This window comes from Coffea arabica, chromosome 10c (assembly GCF_036785885.1).
Source record: "Coffea arabica cultivar ET-39 chromosome 10c, Coffea Arabica ET-39 HiFi, whole genome shotgun sequence".
Classification (NCBI taxonomy): domain Eukaryota; kingdom Viridiplantae; phylum Streptophyta; class Magnoliopsida; order Gentianales; family Rubiaceae; genus Coffea; species Coffea arabica.
The window spans coordinates 10,602,845-10,618,743 of record NC_092329.1 but is presented as its reverse complement, the minus strand read 5'-3'; the positions used below and the strand labels follow the sequence as shown (position 1 = coordinate 10,618,743).

The window sequence follows — 15,899 nt, the reverse complement described above, 5'->3', positions numbered from 1 at the left end:
TTTTTAATATATTAAGTTTATCACATAAAGCTTTTGTGTTTGACCCAAGCAAGAAATATAAGTATGAAGGTAGGGATTGAATGCTACTACTCTATTTTCAATCGTCATACCACCAGAAGTGTTCATAAATTGCACTCATAATGTGGATAAAATGGTTAAAGTGTAGACATATCTTCATTTTTTTTTTCGACACTGTGGGTATCGGGACCACCTGACTAATCCCACAACGCCTATGCAGAGTGGGTCCGACCAATACCTATGACGGTAAACAACTAGGTTGCGAACTGGAATCGAACCCAGACAGACTTGGAGTAATGACCCCGCCTCCACCATCCGAACAACCCAGCGTGGGCGTGTAGACATATCTTCATGCCACCAGAAGAGTTCACATATTGTAACCCCCTACATTAGATAAAAATGGTTTTAAGTATAAATCTTGCTCTATGGCTGGTACGACTCTGCACCTCTAATGAAATTTGGACTGTTCGAAACCACAGCATAACAATTTCTTTTCTAAACCCCCAAAGTTTCATGTCCGAAGTTACCAATGACGTGCTTTTACCCAGTCAAGAATGCTAAGGACTGGTTGATAATGGCCATGCAACATCTGTAATGCAGTTGGTGTTACAAATCGTGGTTTGGATGATCCCATTGGCATCCGCCCTCCTGGATTTGCCCGAGTTAGAGTACTGTATAACAACTGGCAGCTCCCAAAGTTTAATGACATGCTTTTAGCTAGTGAAGAATGCTGACTGGTTGACAGTGGCAATGCAACATCTGCAATGCAATTGGTGTTGAAAATTGTCATGTCCATGATCCCATTGATTGGCATCCACCCTCCTGGATTTGCCCGAGTTAAAGAGTACTTTATAACAACAGGCAGCTCAAAACCAAGCAGTGTTTCTATAAAGCTCGAAACTGGTTAGGCATCCAATAACAACCCTCGAGAGTCTATGAAGTCATCAAGTTTTACCTAGACTTACTTTCGTTTAATCAAAACAAACAATTTCACAAATAACAGAACAAGTTTACAGATGGTTACACGAATCAGCTATTCAGGACGCTAGAATTAAGCGTTAATGGAACAGGTGGTATGATACTTCATGAATCCAAGTTTGCTATGAGGTCCTGAACTACAGTAGTCATTTTGCGAAGTTGAAGATTGAGAACATTCTTATTCAAACATAGGAAAGTCATCGAACTTTACGGATTTTTTCTTCTTGTCCTATTCCAAGAGACTTCTGAGCAGCAGCAATACCTTCAGTATCTGCAGAAACAAAATTATCAAGTCAATGCAAATGAAAGAGAGATGGAGAAACGGATAGAAGGTAGCTTGCTTGCCCAAATTTACCAAACGGACTCAAAGGAAACCAATAGTTCTCTTTTTACTGAGGTTGAAATACATAAAAAACTGCCTAAAGAATAAAAATAGCAAACTTAAGCAAGGCTGATATAGGACCAAAAGTAAATACAGAGAATTCTACGTAGCAGTTAATTGCTTATCTTTCGTGTTCCTCTGCCTAATAGTTCACTTTACCCTATTTCAGAACTTCACTATTTACTGGTAATGGAAATGAAATAGAGGATATACCAGAATCGCAGAACTCTCAACCATGGACTAATAAAATTGTGTATCTTATGTTTCTTGCAATATAGAAGGAAAAGCAATCCAAAATATTAAAAAAATAATAATAAAAACACAACAAAAAAAAAATTTAAAGAAAATAAAATAAAAACTTTAGATGAATCTCATGACTAATTCTCGAACTGTGCTGCAATTTTGGATGCCTAAACAGTTTTCAAATTACGCTGCAACAGACATCAGATGGCGTGACTTTATTGGTCTGTAATTCCTAATTTAGTTGCCATGATAATCCACCATTTGCATGATCAGTGTTATGGTTTGACCATTCTCCCACTTCTACACTCAAACGACATCAGACGTATGAATAACTGGCTACTGCCACCATCCCCAGCTGGACCTATTTTGTCTTTTATCCATATTTATTTTGCTTTTCCTTTTTGGGTAGGAGGAGGGAGGAGTGGACTAGATACATGGTATGCAATAAAAAGAAAAAAAAAAGGGAAGAACGTATATGAATATAATTATTATCATTATTTTCTGGATTTCGTCTTGGAGTGGAAGGAGGGAGGATGAAATTACATATAAAGCACAGTATTTTATCAAGAAAACACAAAAGTGAACATGTAATGCGGCGAGTATAAGACACCAACACGTAAAGAGACAATTTATATATACTCCCTGACAGCAAACCTTTATTTAGGGGCCAAAAAGTGCAGTATGCATGCTTACCGAAAAATTGGGTAAAGATGCGAGTAAAGAAATTCAAGTTGCGGGAGGCATAGTATGCCATTGCAGGAGGAAGAGGTTTCACAAGAGTATCCATGCTGAATACACGCTGAAGAAACTGCAAACAGAAAAAGAGATTCAAGTTTCATTTAATGACAAACTTTAAAAAGCATAACTGCTTTTATTATTGGGGGACAATCTCTACAAACTGTTGACTGTCATCTCATCTCAAGTGCTTTTCAAGCCCCCAATTATTTTTTATTTGGTGCACTTCCTTATTCTACACCAAAAAGCTGTCATAATCAAAGTTGATATCTTTATCTTGGCATAAAAAGCCTAAAAGCATCAGGGAATTTAGTATTGCAAGGTTCTAATAGCCGTGCAACTTGCTAAATGAAATTAACAGCCAATGCCCCTGTAGTGGACTGAGTTCACCAAGTATAATGAGAAGTCATACATGCATCTTTCTTGCCCATCCTTCTTTTAACATTCAAACTAATCTGAATCTGCTCTACAGCAGGTCAAGCAACACACAAAGCAGGTGCTTCACATGCAAAACCAAGTTTCCAGATTGGATGCAGAATATCATGATAGAATTCAAAATGCTTGGCTGTTTCGCCTACAATACAATTTGAATCCCAGTAGAGTATTATCTATCATCAACAAAGGAACACAGACAGAGATGTCCAAAGACGCGAGAAAATGAATTCTCATGTCATTCTGGGTCATCCAAGGCATCCCTGAAAAGGATACTGTCCACAAGAAATTGCAACCTAATCATCTTGGAATACCCACAGTATATAAGATAAACAAACAGCATGAAACTTAAAAGATCTTAAACCCCAAAAGCAAGGAAGGGAAGCAGAAAAAGAGAGAAAAATTGAGTCCAAAAATATCCCACAATCCATTGAATAGTCTGATCCCACAATTAAGGAAGGAAAGCAGATAATTAGGGGAAAAACAAAAAAAGAAGTGTTGCTCCCAGATTACATGCCCCTTCATTGGTAATTCCTGCACTGAAACAGAACCATGTGATTTCTCAACTGCCAAGTGAAGACATTTATTTCCCTCTCAGTCCACAAAGGCATTTATTAGCACACCAGAGACTCATATTTAGGCTAAGAGATATGCAAGCTACACCCATTTCAAGGTTAGAGTCCTGAAGTTCATCTGAAATTGGTACGAGCACACAATACTGCTAGCCATTGCAAAATATGACAATTCGGTTCACCAACAGAAAATCAAAGGTTAACTAGAACAAGGACTACTGGCCAAGCCAAGATATACCAGCAGAGGAAGAAGAAGAACAGGGAGAATTCAATGGACAAGATGAGATGAAGGCCATGGAACTTGAAGACTGCAATACTAGAACTAGTACTACAAGAGTTGGGCTTTAGCAGTTTTGCATCAATATTGAATGGGGTGCTTGGTTGGAAGAACTAAAGATGAGACTTCAAGGATGATAGAGAGGAGTGGAGGCACTTTGAGAAAGAAAGGAAAAGCGGTGGCACAAGAATAAAAAGGAAATGGAGAAAAAAGTCAGTTTCTAAGGAGATGTTAAGGGCTTCCCGAAACTCTTTTAAACAAAAATGTGTGTTTTTTTGGGCTAAACGCAATATCCCGCCTTAAAAGAGTTGCCCAATTCTCACATTGTCTCCTTAAAGATTCAACTGCATCAATCCCCTCCACCACTTTTTGCTTTTTTCACATTACGAAAATTACCAGAGTTACCCCAAAGTCATTTCAACTTAGGCATGCAAACAGTAAATGTCCAATGAAAAGCACAAATACCTTTACTTCATACAAAACCCAATCCTACTTTTACCCAAACCCACCTCCTCCTCCTACCATTTTCTCCTTTCTCTTAAACTCCCTAACCACCATACCATTTGCCAACTGCAAATACCTCCCTCCTACCCTCCCAACTCACACCACCACCCAAGTTGCGCCTCCATCACGTTTAGAGTATAGTTTTTCCTTTCTTCAGCTTCTTATTTAGATATAAGTTTTTTCAGCTTGCTATTTTACAGGGTAACTGTGAATTGGAACAGCTGCATTGCAAATTTAACATTGGCAATAATGAAGCCGTGATTGGAGAGAAATTGAATTAAGAATAAGACAGTGATTGGCAATCCTTTTGTTCTGTTAAGTTAGGCTTTCTTTCATAAGGTTGTTTCCTCTTTGTAATATATTGCACATGTCAAAACTAGGATTTCATGTGAGGCTGTTGCGAATATTGTAAAAAGTTGGAGAAAATTGAAAGTTGGTGAAAGAGATTAAAGCAATTCAACCTAGAAAGAGAGGTAAGGTGAGAATGGGCAGGGAGGGAGATTGAAGTGACCCTTTAATTATTAAACAGCTTGTCATAGCCACATTTGTTTGAGTAATTTAGGAAAACGTAATGCAGAAAATGATAGGACCTAAGACTTGCTCGATTACTTTTAACTGGTAATCCGGAAGTACAATTCTTGCTTTGAAGGCTTAAGCCAATAAAGACTTGCCTTCAAAACAAGAAAAGTACCTCCAAAACTTGAGCTAAAAGATCAAACAAATGGCAAAAGCAAGTTTTAAAGTTATTCCTTAAATTTGTTATTAGACTGAAAGTGCATAGCTCAGTGCATAACTAAGTAAATAACAAAATATCCCTACAGAATATTGTGCTATTTGAATTAGACTTCACGTGCATCAAAAGGACAACCCTTAAAGCTGCTTCCCAGTTAATGAACCCTCAATAAGGTGCACATACAGGTTACTTTCGGCAGCAGGAGGGAAGGAAAGAACTCCAAGCCCCGTCCCAGAAGCTCGACAGAGCGTGATGGGGACCAGATTATCAGGAGCAACTCAACTGATCAAAAGAAAAAGAAGTGCATTAAGGCTCACTAACAAGCTTTATATCACCTTAAACTGCTAGCATAGAACTGCCTCACTAGGGCAATGGCTGCTACTTGGATTCCCCTTGCTCACGTACACATTAGGGACACCAACAATGCCATGAGGTTGAAAAGAATGGGGAAGATACAATCAAGCTAAGGTAAAATTGGTATATTAGTTATGTGAACGGGTACACAAATTAAAGAATAACGTCGTACTCACAAGTTTTCCTGCTGCCCTAACCCTCTTTACCAGGGAACCAGTACTCAAATTCTGTAGGAAATAAACCAAGAGCACCAACTAAAACTAGGCTTGATTTTTTCTGCCCAATCCCAAAAATACAACCCACCAACAACCAGAAGAGTTATGACAAATTAAGACTGGGACAACAGATGTGAAAATTTCATCAGGTGCCCTCTTCAAAACACAAGCTTTATCACTAATAACCAAAAAATGACTTATTCCGCACAAAGCACGCATCAGATTTTCTTAATGCACTAAAATTCTTACGCTCCAGCAAACATTATAATGCTTTATCCCCAAAGAGCAAGCAAAATCAAATGGGTCATCGAGAAACAAAAAATTCGCCACTAATCACAGAAATAGATAAATCAACAAATAAAATGTATCCCCATTAAATAGGCAAACACATGCACCGAATGCAGTAAAAGTTGTAGACTCCAGAGAAAAAAAAATACCCCCCCCCCTCCTCAAACAGCAAAGAATTTCAAACAAGTCATCAAAAAGCACAAAATTTGCCACTATTTACAGCCAAAAATAGGAAGAAAAAAAACTCAACCCCAAACTCACAAACACACACATGCATCAACATGTCGTACTAAATGCAGTAAAAGTTGTAGGCTCCAGCCAAAAAAATGAACTTTTATCCCCAAACAGCAAACGGTTTGAATTGGGTCATCAAAGAACACAAAATTCGCCACTAATTACAATCTGGGTCGGCATTCAAACAGCAGGAAATTGTAAAGGGTCTTCAAAAAGGAATTTCTACTAAATGGGCTAACCTGGAAATTACGCTGGAAGCTGTAACGAAGTTCAGGGTCCATTTCAGTGAGGGAATCATCACCGTCATCAGCGACGCCGTTTTTGGACTTGGAAAGCTTCTTGCCGGGGACGTGCATAATAGGAGTTGAACCGGGCTGATTGGTGACTTTTAGCTTGGCGTCTTTGAATTTATCGTCTTGCTCTTCCTCCACCCTCCATGGCGCAGACTTCAGCAGCTCTTTCTTCCCCATATTGGTTGGAAATGGAAAACTCAAAAGCAAAGCAGGAAAAAGCCTTTGCAGAGCACCGCAAGCGACCCAAGTATCGAGTCGACGACAATAGACATAGGAGCTGGCTTTGGATAGGGAACTACGTCGTTTCCATTTGTTTACCTTGTTGATACGACCTCGTTTCGTTCACTTTTTGAAATTCGTTCAATCATTACTTTTTTTTGTGATTTTGTTTTGTATCGCCCTAGTGTATGCATTTTTAACGAGTCAAAAATGAAGAAGTTATTTTTTAAAACCAATTGGATTAGTATCTATTTTCTTCATAAAAGTATCGTGCTTTTCATTTTCGAAAATTCTAAAATATTTATCGTATTATAAAAGTTAAAACCATCTCTAGTTTCTGTTCTCGATATTATGTCTGCTTTTATTCATATATAAATATATATATATATATTACATTCAAATTTAAAATTTGAATTTTGAAAAATATAAATATCACAGTCAGAACACTTTTGTTAAAAAGTTGATTTTCAAAAAGCAACAAAAAAAATGAGACAGCGGGAGTAGTAAAACAGAATTATACATAATTGGGAGAAAGCCAATGTAATTTCAAGAAAATAAAGCGGTGGTGTACACAATTATTCCATAACTTAAGGAAAGGTTGGTGTCCACGTACGTACGTAACTCTGGAGGTTTAACTTCACAAACCACGCCTTTGATGTCACACCCGCACTTGCAAATATATAGATGCTTGAGCTGTCTGCGATTTTTAACCAAACTGATGACCGCGCCTTTGAGTGCAAGTAGTACGACGATGATGATGTTGTTTCTTGGGTCATAAGGCTGGTTTAATTAGTTAGGTCAAGAGAAGCTTGATCCTATCTTGGTAAGGCACGCCTTTATTCTGGTTGTTGAGCAATTTTGGTAATATCTTATGCCAAAAAAAAAAAAAAAAAAAATTCTTCAATGCCGAGGTTGTATATCATATCCAAGAAAGCTGTGGAAGAATGGTAGAACCCATGGAGGCCTAGCAAGGACAAGGATCATGGGAGGAGGACTTGATAGAACCCCCCCCCCCCTCCCCCTCCAAAAACAAAAAAAATCCCTCCAGGCAAACAACAAGTTAGATCCCAAAATGAATTAGATCATCGCAAAAAATACTGATGCAGCTTTGGATCAATAATGTAGAAGAAAATCTGGACTTGGAGTGGTGGCTTGGCTGGAATCAAACCTTGGGATGCTTGCAGCTACTTGGGCCGGCTATTCCTTTTAGAGCAAAGGAGCGTTGATCGAAGCATTTGCAGTCAGAGCAGGTTTACTTTGCACTGGAACAATACTACTAATACCTAGGCAGCCATCCAAGTTTCCTGCCTCGGATTGTGCAAGTGTTGCTGCTGACAAAATCAACCCAGATGGACACCGGTGGTTAGAGATATCAAAACATTATTGTCATTATACCTTTTCTTTTGTTATTAAGAGGGAAGAAAATGTGTTGTTAGTCATGATTTGACAAGATTTGAAATTAAGCTTTGTAATTATGCGAGGTGGAAATCTAGATAGATAGTTTCCCCTTACTTTAGTGGTTTGAAAGAAAGGCATAAAATAAAGTTGTATTATTATTATTGCAGTTGCCAACAAATCTAATCGCACTTAAACTTTGTCAATATATGAATGATGACGTTTGGTATATATTAACTTCAACGCAAGACCACATATCAAATTGTTTTATGTGTTTATCAAATCACACTAACTAACCTCCTCTTGTGTTCTAAACCACTGGGCCGATAGCGCAGTGGCCACCAGAGAGAGAGAGAGGCTTAAGTCCCTTCTTGGGCTGTAGGTGAGAATTCAAACCTCACTTGCAGCGAAAAAAAATTTAAGAATTGTATCATAGCACTCCTTTAATTTAGTTGAGTCTATATATCCACTTACCCCCTTCCCCAGCCTCCTTGGGCTCCCCCTCCCCCATAGATTAGGATAGACTAAAAAAAAAAAAAACCTCCTCTTGTGTTCTATCTTGATTTTGGCCATAATTACAGAATTTCGTCAGTTTTCTTTTTCAAAATTGTACCATCCCATTTGTCAATGTCGATCCTCACTCAAGGTCGGACATGCAATTGAATCATATGTCATGCAAATTCAATTAGGCTAATTTGTACTTGGCTTGACGGTAAAAAAAAAAATTTGTGGGAAATTTTTGTTGACCGACGATTGTAATTACGCATGCCCCATCATCCTAGTCATTGCCTCAAGCTCGTCCTAATGAGAGATGTAGCTGTACCGCATTTACATGTCAATTCGAGACCATGACACTGTACGAATTCGACACTTATTGCCATATGTGACATGCCCCGATGAAACACTATTGTTACCAACCGGGAAAATTGTTGGGGCAATTTTTATTCAAACGTACAAGAGGTAACCTCATTTGTTCGAGATTCATAGGACTCAAATATGATTTTAAAATTGATTTATAAAATGTGATTTGGCTCTTACATTTTTTTTTTAAGTCAAATCATGGCTGCCAACCTTTAGGCAACTGCCTCTACCATGTTTCTGAATTCTACAAACGTTGCTTAGCAATGGGTTCTATTTGATTGGCCATAAATAATCAATCCTCTCATTTGGTAAAAGATCTCTTCACACTCTATGTACTCTCACTGCTATTTTACTTTGTGGTTATGTTTTTAAACTCAGATCGGACATTGACTTAGCTAAAATCAAAGATTCGAGATCAATGAATTCTATCGATTGAGTCGGAATCTAATCGGATGATATCATCATGTTTTAATTATCCATAAAATAAAACAAATATAAATTACCATTGACTCAACTTATTTGATGAGTTTATAACTAATGCAAATAATTGATTTTCAAAAATTCCAGAAATTAGGGCTAGAAACATTTTTTTTTAAATATCTATGGTCCAATTTATAATTTCTTGAATTAGTTGGTCAAAGTAGAATATCAAAAGTTTTTAGGGCACTCAAAACCGTTAAATAATGAAGCCCAAATCTTGTGATTTTCTTATGTCCTTGCAACTCCAAGCTATCAGTAAGTTTCTTTTAACAAAATCACGCACACCCTCTCACACATACACGCACACAAAGTTATGAAATCTTCTCTCTCTTGTTTAATGTCTCTCTCCTCTTTTCTCTCTATCTCTTTTTTTTTTCTTCTTATTGATCTTAAGGATTTATCTGTCATGGTGGCTTTGTGAGACAAGGACATGGAGACAAACTCGCACCAAGGCTGCTGTTTGGTTATGTAGTAACGGATGCAATTAAGTCAGAAGGCACAAAAAAAAAAAAAAAATCAGCACAAAAATGGAGGAAATGCTTCTTGCTACTAGCAAAGCAAAATCAGTGAAGGTTCGTTTGGAACAGTCAAAGGGGGGAAAAAATCAAAGAGGCAAAATGGGGGAAAAAATCGATTTTTACCGATTCTTGATTGATCCCGATCAAAAAAATCTATTTTTTTTTTTTATTATCAACTTTTACCAATTCTTGATTGAACCTAATCTTTGATAGACAAAAAGCGGATTTGACCAAATTTTGACACAGTGGGTTTTAACTATTACTCGGACTAAATACCTGATCGGTTTGCGATTCAGCACATTCGATTAACAACGCAGATTCACATAAATAATGGTCAGAAATTATTTACTTACATCACAAATACAATTTTTAACACGTTTTTTTATTTTTTTAATTATTTTTTTATCTCACATACATCACATCACAAAAAGTGCTACAGTAATTATTTCAATTAATATTTCAAATAATCTCCTATCCAAACACTCTCCCTAGAGTTTAAATTTAAGATACATCTAATTAGTTGTTTGGATTGTAAGTTATTTGAGATATTTTTACTGTAGCACTTTTTGTGATGTGATGTATGTGAGATAAAAAGGTAATTGAAAAGGTAAAAAGGTGTGTTGGAAATTGTAATGATGATGTAAGCAAATATATTTAGGGAAATAAAGACCAATCCAAACAAACCAACAGTATAGTTTAGTGTCTTCTCTTTGGCAAGATATATATATATTATTGCAATTTTTCAAGCCCAAAAAACTTCGAGTTCTACAGGCCATATTGTGAAAATTTTCGTTGTAATTGAAGCCAGGTCTAGACTGGTCATGTTTTCTAAATTTTATTTTTTTCCTTTAGAATTAAAGACAATAAAGGAGGGGTCGTTGGGGAGAGGTGAACTAACATTTGTTGCAGATCGTATAAGACACGATCCCATCATCTTTGGCTCGTTAGGTAGAAACAGGTAGAGTGTCAAATAGAACTAACGAGTAAATAACAACTTCTAAAAAATTACCAAAATTCGCAAATCACCATGATTGCCTTTTGAACAATAATGTCATTCAAGACAGCCAGATTTAAAACCAATAAAAAAAAAAACTTGATAATTGAAATTCTTAAAGGAACTAAAAATCCCTCAAGAAAACCAAAAACTCATCCACCTTAATGCTGCTCAAAAGAATAAAATAGAAAGAATTCGTATATGTTTATTAATTATTAGGCAAATTAAAACGAATGCATACAAATGGGTAAAGCACAAATGCTTTGGCTATTCCATGAAATCCACCCCTGATTTGTCATTCCCTCAATCCACAGTGGAATTCGTGAATTCTCAAACAACGCAAAATAGCCCCCAATTAACCCAAATAATAAAAAAAAGAAATTTAAAAGAGTGAGAGATGGGATGGAGATCTATGGACAGAAAGGTCTACCTAAACGAGCTCTGTGGCTAGGAATGGTGAAATGCCTTATCCTTCCTTCTTGTTCTCTCAAGTATCCTTCACACAAGAAAGTCTTTGAGAACTTATCCTCCACGTCTCTATCAACATCATGAACAAAAACATCAGTTTCACCACTTTCTCTATTCCTAGCCATCAATCCTGCAGTGTAAATAGCAGTCATTCTTCCAGGTGCCTCATCATGCCACCCTGTGGGAGCATCCACCATGATCAAATCCCATTCCATATCATAAACTTCACTTGGGAACCCCTTCAGAGCAAGGCCACATTTAGAAAATCTCGGATCACCCACCACTTTGCAGTCTTCTCTCATCCCAACTTCCATGATCTCATCAGCTTGAGTTACCTTAGTATCATAGGTTACATGATAAGATTCAAGATTTGGTAGTTGTCTTTGGACCTGCTCGATCCAGGACTTGTCTTCTTCGAGGAATACGGTGCGGCCGCCGTGGTTGAGGGCCGTCCACATTAGGCTGTCGTGGCCTAATCCGAAGACCAAGAAGTTGCAGGGTGATTTTTTCTCCAGTACTCGTAGGGAAACAGAGATTTCTTTGAAGGTTTGTTGGGGTGTGATGTTTAAGGTTGCATAATGGACAATTGCATTTGCTAGAGATGGTGAGATTTTGGTGCAAGTTGGAACTAGAGTTTCTGTAGGGGGACAATCATTGGAAGTAGTAGCAGTACTCGACTGGCTTTGTTCTTGAGAAGTTTCTGGTGATGATGATGATGCAATGATGTTTGATGGATAAATTGCTGAAATCAGAGATGAATTTTGAAGCTGAGATGATGAGAAACTTGATCTGAGCACCAAGAAAAGAAGGAGAAGACCTAATAAGCATATCAAAATGAGCTTAAGGCCGGTGGGGTATTGAGTCTTGGGTCTCATGGAGATCCTATTTTCTTCTTCGCTTTTTCTTTTTTTTTGACCTTTTCTTTTTCCCTGAAAACTAAAGAGAAAAGAAGAGATAAAAGCGGATATAAATTTCTGGCTTGAGCTGAAAAATTTGATGTATGGATTTAGGAAATGGATCTGTAGAAGCAAGCTCTACTTGATCGGAAATCAACGGAACCCCACAATGGACAGATATAATGAGAGTAGTACTGTGTTTTACCAGCTTTTGTGACTGATGTTCCTGCAGAAGTTGTCGTCTGCCACTTGAGATGAAAGCTTATTTATTGAGCCAGCTAGTAACATAGGACACCAAAAATTAGCTCTCCCTTATTAAATTCAACAATAGTGATCTGTCTTCGCGAAACTTTAAAATGAAGCAAGTACAGAGTGGTAGGAGATTCAAGCTGATGGGGACAGGGGAACCAATCTTAATCTTAATTAATTTTGATCATGCAAGACTTTTTTTTTTTTTCCAAACAGGAGAATGCTCCTTCCATCTATTTTGATAGTTCTGATTTTTTTAAATACAATTTAAAAAAATAAATCTAATCTATTATTTTTTTAAAAATATTTTTACATTAATTTTAAGTGTATGTCTAATCACTATATTTTTACATTAATTACAATAACAATTCTATAAAAAGTTGAATCATTGAAGACATGAATCCAAGTAATTAATGAATCTACTCATTGATGATAAAGTACAATAATAAGAATATTTTAGAGAAATTACAAGTTAACTATATTCTTAGACTATAATGCAGAATAGATGAAAAATAAAAATAAAAATATCAAACTAATAATGAAAGGAGTATAATAGTTAGAGGTGGCAATCTGTCCCAAGTCCCAATGGACTACCCATGCTCAAAAGGACTTTGGGCGGGATGGGTATTGTAATTTGATATTGGGTTTAAAATGGGATGCATCCCAATTATACCCATTATTTGATAGAAAATACTGGGAAATACTTGGGTACCCATTGGGCCCAAATATCTTTCCAAAAAATTTCATTTATCCAAAAATTCATCTTTGATTTTTTTTTTTTGTGCAAAACTCTAATTTTTTTTTCACTTCCATTTTCTTTCTTTTCCTTTCTTTAATTTCCTACAAAAGAAAACCAATTAAGTAAAAATGATTTCATTTAAACAATTTTAAAAAAATAAAGATAACAATAAAAATAAAATGAATTGATAAAATTTTGGTGTCTACAAGAATCAATGCATTACTAACAATTGTTGGCACCCTTTATGTTGATTTTATGCTAATTGTTGAACTATCTACATAGATTTCTATATGCAATCCTATTATCAATTTTTAATCAGCTTCGTCGTTTTTGTGCTAGCTTTATTCAGCATTTAATGTGAATTTCTTTTGTATCGAATTTTGGAAATTTTAAGAATGTCAGTAAGAATGAATTTGGTGTTAAAAAATTTGTTTTTAGTCCTTGTGTCAGACAACATTATGGGTAAGGTTGGAATATAGTTGTATATTTATCTTTTCTTTTATTTATTAATCCAATTTTTGGTTTAATCCAGGGAGAAGATATGTTCATTCTTGACAAAATGTTATGTCTTTTAAAAATAACTGTTGATCGTTCTAGAGTGTAAATGAATTCAGGAAAATATAAATTCACAATAAGATCAAAAGAAATTTAATAAATAAAAACATTAAAGTTATATAAAAAATAAAAAAGAATTAAAGGAAAAAAATATAGAAAATAAATTTGGGTATTAGACGGGATCAATCTAAACCCATCCCAAAGTGATCCCGTCCAAGTTAGTCCCAAAATATACATGGGTAAGGTTAGATCCAAATCCATATGATTTAGTTCCATTTCGAACCCAAGCAAATCCCACCCATCCCGCCCATTTTGCCACCTCTAATAATAGTAATACTACTACTAGGCACTAGCCATTATTTAATAAATTTATTTTTGTTGAAGGTCAATGACCAAGTAACAGAAGAATATTCGGCCTCGGTGTGGTGGTGCAGTTGACAGACGAAGATTGTTTAACTTCCCATGCTTCAATGATTTCAAGTAGTTTGGAATGTGATGGTAGTATTGGAAGTTGCTACGACCTGTTGATAGTAGGTGATACCAATAATAATTATTGTTAAGTTTGAATCGTTCAACGTTCCTAAATTCTTTTCTCATTAAATTACAAAAAGAAAAAGGAAAAAGGGTTTCAAAATTTGTTTTAACTTTTACTTGATGGCATTGCTTCAAGATAGGAAAAGATTGGAATTATTACTACTTAGTTTCTCCCACTAGAGTGGACGAATGCTACATCAACAGCGAATAGCAAAGACATAGGAGAAGATTTTTCGATCAATTTGTGTATGCAGAACGACTGCTTTTCCCACTACGCTAGCAGTATTCATAAATCAACCAGAATAGTGATAGAGATTTATGTCACAAATTTCATTATATTGATTACCATTTCAACAATCAAGTAGTTACTCATCAAGAAAGATTTAAAGTTCTACTTATGTATAAGTCAAGGGATCAAATTTTCTGTCCTATATTTTAAAAATTCAGGTACTTCTGGAGATTTTGTCAGCAAGTATATAGACATTCATCGAAATCGATAATGGTTCAATCTCCTTCGAATTCTTCTTTAACCTCTTTAGCTTGTCCTACATCTTAAAAATTCAGATTTTTTAAGAGATTTCGTCAATAGATGCATAGGCATCCGTCTGAATTGACGATAGTTCAGTATTTTCCGAATTCTCGTTTAACCTCTTTAGGTTATCTATCTCTATAGTGCCAGGAAAAAAAAAAAAGAAAATTACCATTTCAACAGCTGTTATCTCCATTATACATCTTTCAACGTAAGTTACTCTCATCTTCTATGTACACTGTTGAGGGCAATCTTGTTATCATGCCATCAATTCCCAAAAAGCAAAAGAGTCCGACACTAAATAGAACTTGTCGGTCGACCTGCTAACTTGAAACTAAAGAGAAAGTTGGTAGTCTAGCAAAGCTTCTTTTTTTCTAAATAAAATTATATTTTACCGTAACACTTTATTGAAAAGTGTGAGACGTTTGAAAAAAAAGGATTAGAGATCATATTTAAAGGGGATAATTTCAGAAACCTCCCTAGAGGCTTTCGATAATTTCACCTAGCATCCTTAAGATTTTTAATATTACACATACCTCCTTTGACCCTACAAAATAATCATAATAGTCTTAACATATTAATATTTTTTTATGCAATTAAACAATTCACTTCTAATCTTGTTCATATGAATGGATTACACAATTAAACGTTTAATGAAAATGAAAATAAAATTCACTCATGATATAATCGTCCATGTCCTAGACATAATAATAACATATTAAAAATTAATTTTACTTTTCTTGGAGGACCTGAATATGAATAGAAGAATATGTAAATTGGGTTTAAAAAAGATAAGGCTGGTATTGATACTTCAATAGTTGAGGGATAGAATGTTATATTGACGTGGTTATTAAAATTTTTTGAGTTTAACAATACAAATTTTTTAAATTTCGATTGAGGTTTTAGAATTTAGGAATTGACAGTGGTAATGGTCATGATGATAATAGTACTAATTTGAAATGTGGATATAAGAAAAGGGTTAAAGTAGTAGAGATAAGAGCTAAAAATGAGTTTGAAATTTTGTGCATGCTCTATAGTTTTTAAATAATTTTGTAAGAAGGTAAAATGAACTTCACAATTTCATGAGGGCATTTTGGGTTATTCATTCAAAATTTTGACAATTAAATAGTTTTTGTTACGGAAACGGTAAACTCAGGGAAGGTATATGTAATTTTTCAAATTTTAAGAGAACTAGGTGAAATTA

At 35.6% G+C, this 15,899-nt stretch overlaps 2 protein-coding genes across 2 annotated transcripts; both read right to left on the bottom strand.

Moving 5' to 3' along the window:
• Positions 1-882: 882 nt before the first annotated feature.
• LOC113712101 (uncharacterized) lies at positions 883-6,525 on the bottom strand. Its single transcript, XM_027235389.2, has 3 exons — positions 6,205-6,525; positions 2,315-2,429; positions 883-1,267 (listed from the first exon to the last, which is right to left on the bottom strand). The coding sequence occupies exons 1-3, from the start codon at positions 6,433-6,435 to the stop codon at positions 1,194-1,196; spliced, it is 420 nt and encodes a 139-aa protein (XP_027091190.1). The 5' UTR covers positions 6,436-6,525; the 3' UTR covers positions 883-1,193.
• Positions 6,526-10,905: 4,380 nt separating this feature from the next.
• Positions 10,906-12,345, bottom strand: LOC113712100 (glucuronoxylan 4-O-methyltransferase 1-like). The gene has a single exon (XM_027235388.2). It carries the CDS (start codon positions 12,066-12,068, stop codon positions 11,136-11,138), a length of 933 nt encoding a protein of 310 aa, XP_027091189.1. The 5' UTR covers positions 12,069-12,345; the 3' UTR covers positions 10,906-11,135.
• Between the last annotated feature and the right edge of the window lie 3,554 nt (positions 12,346-15,899).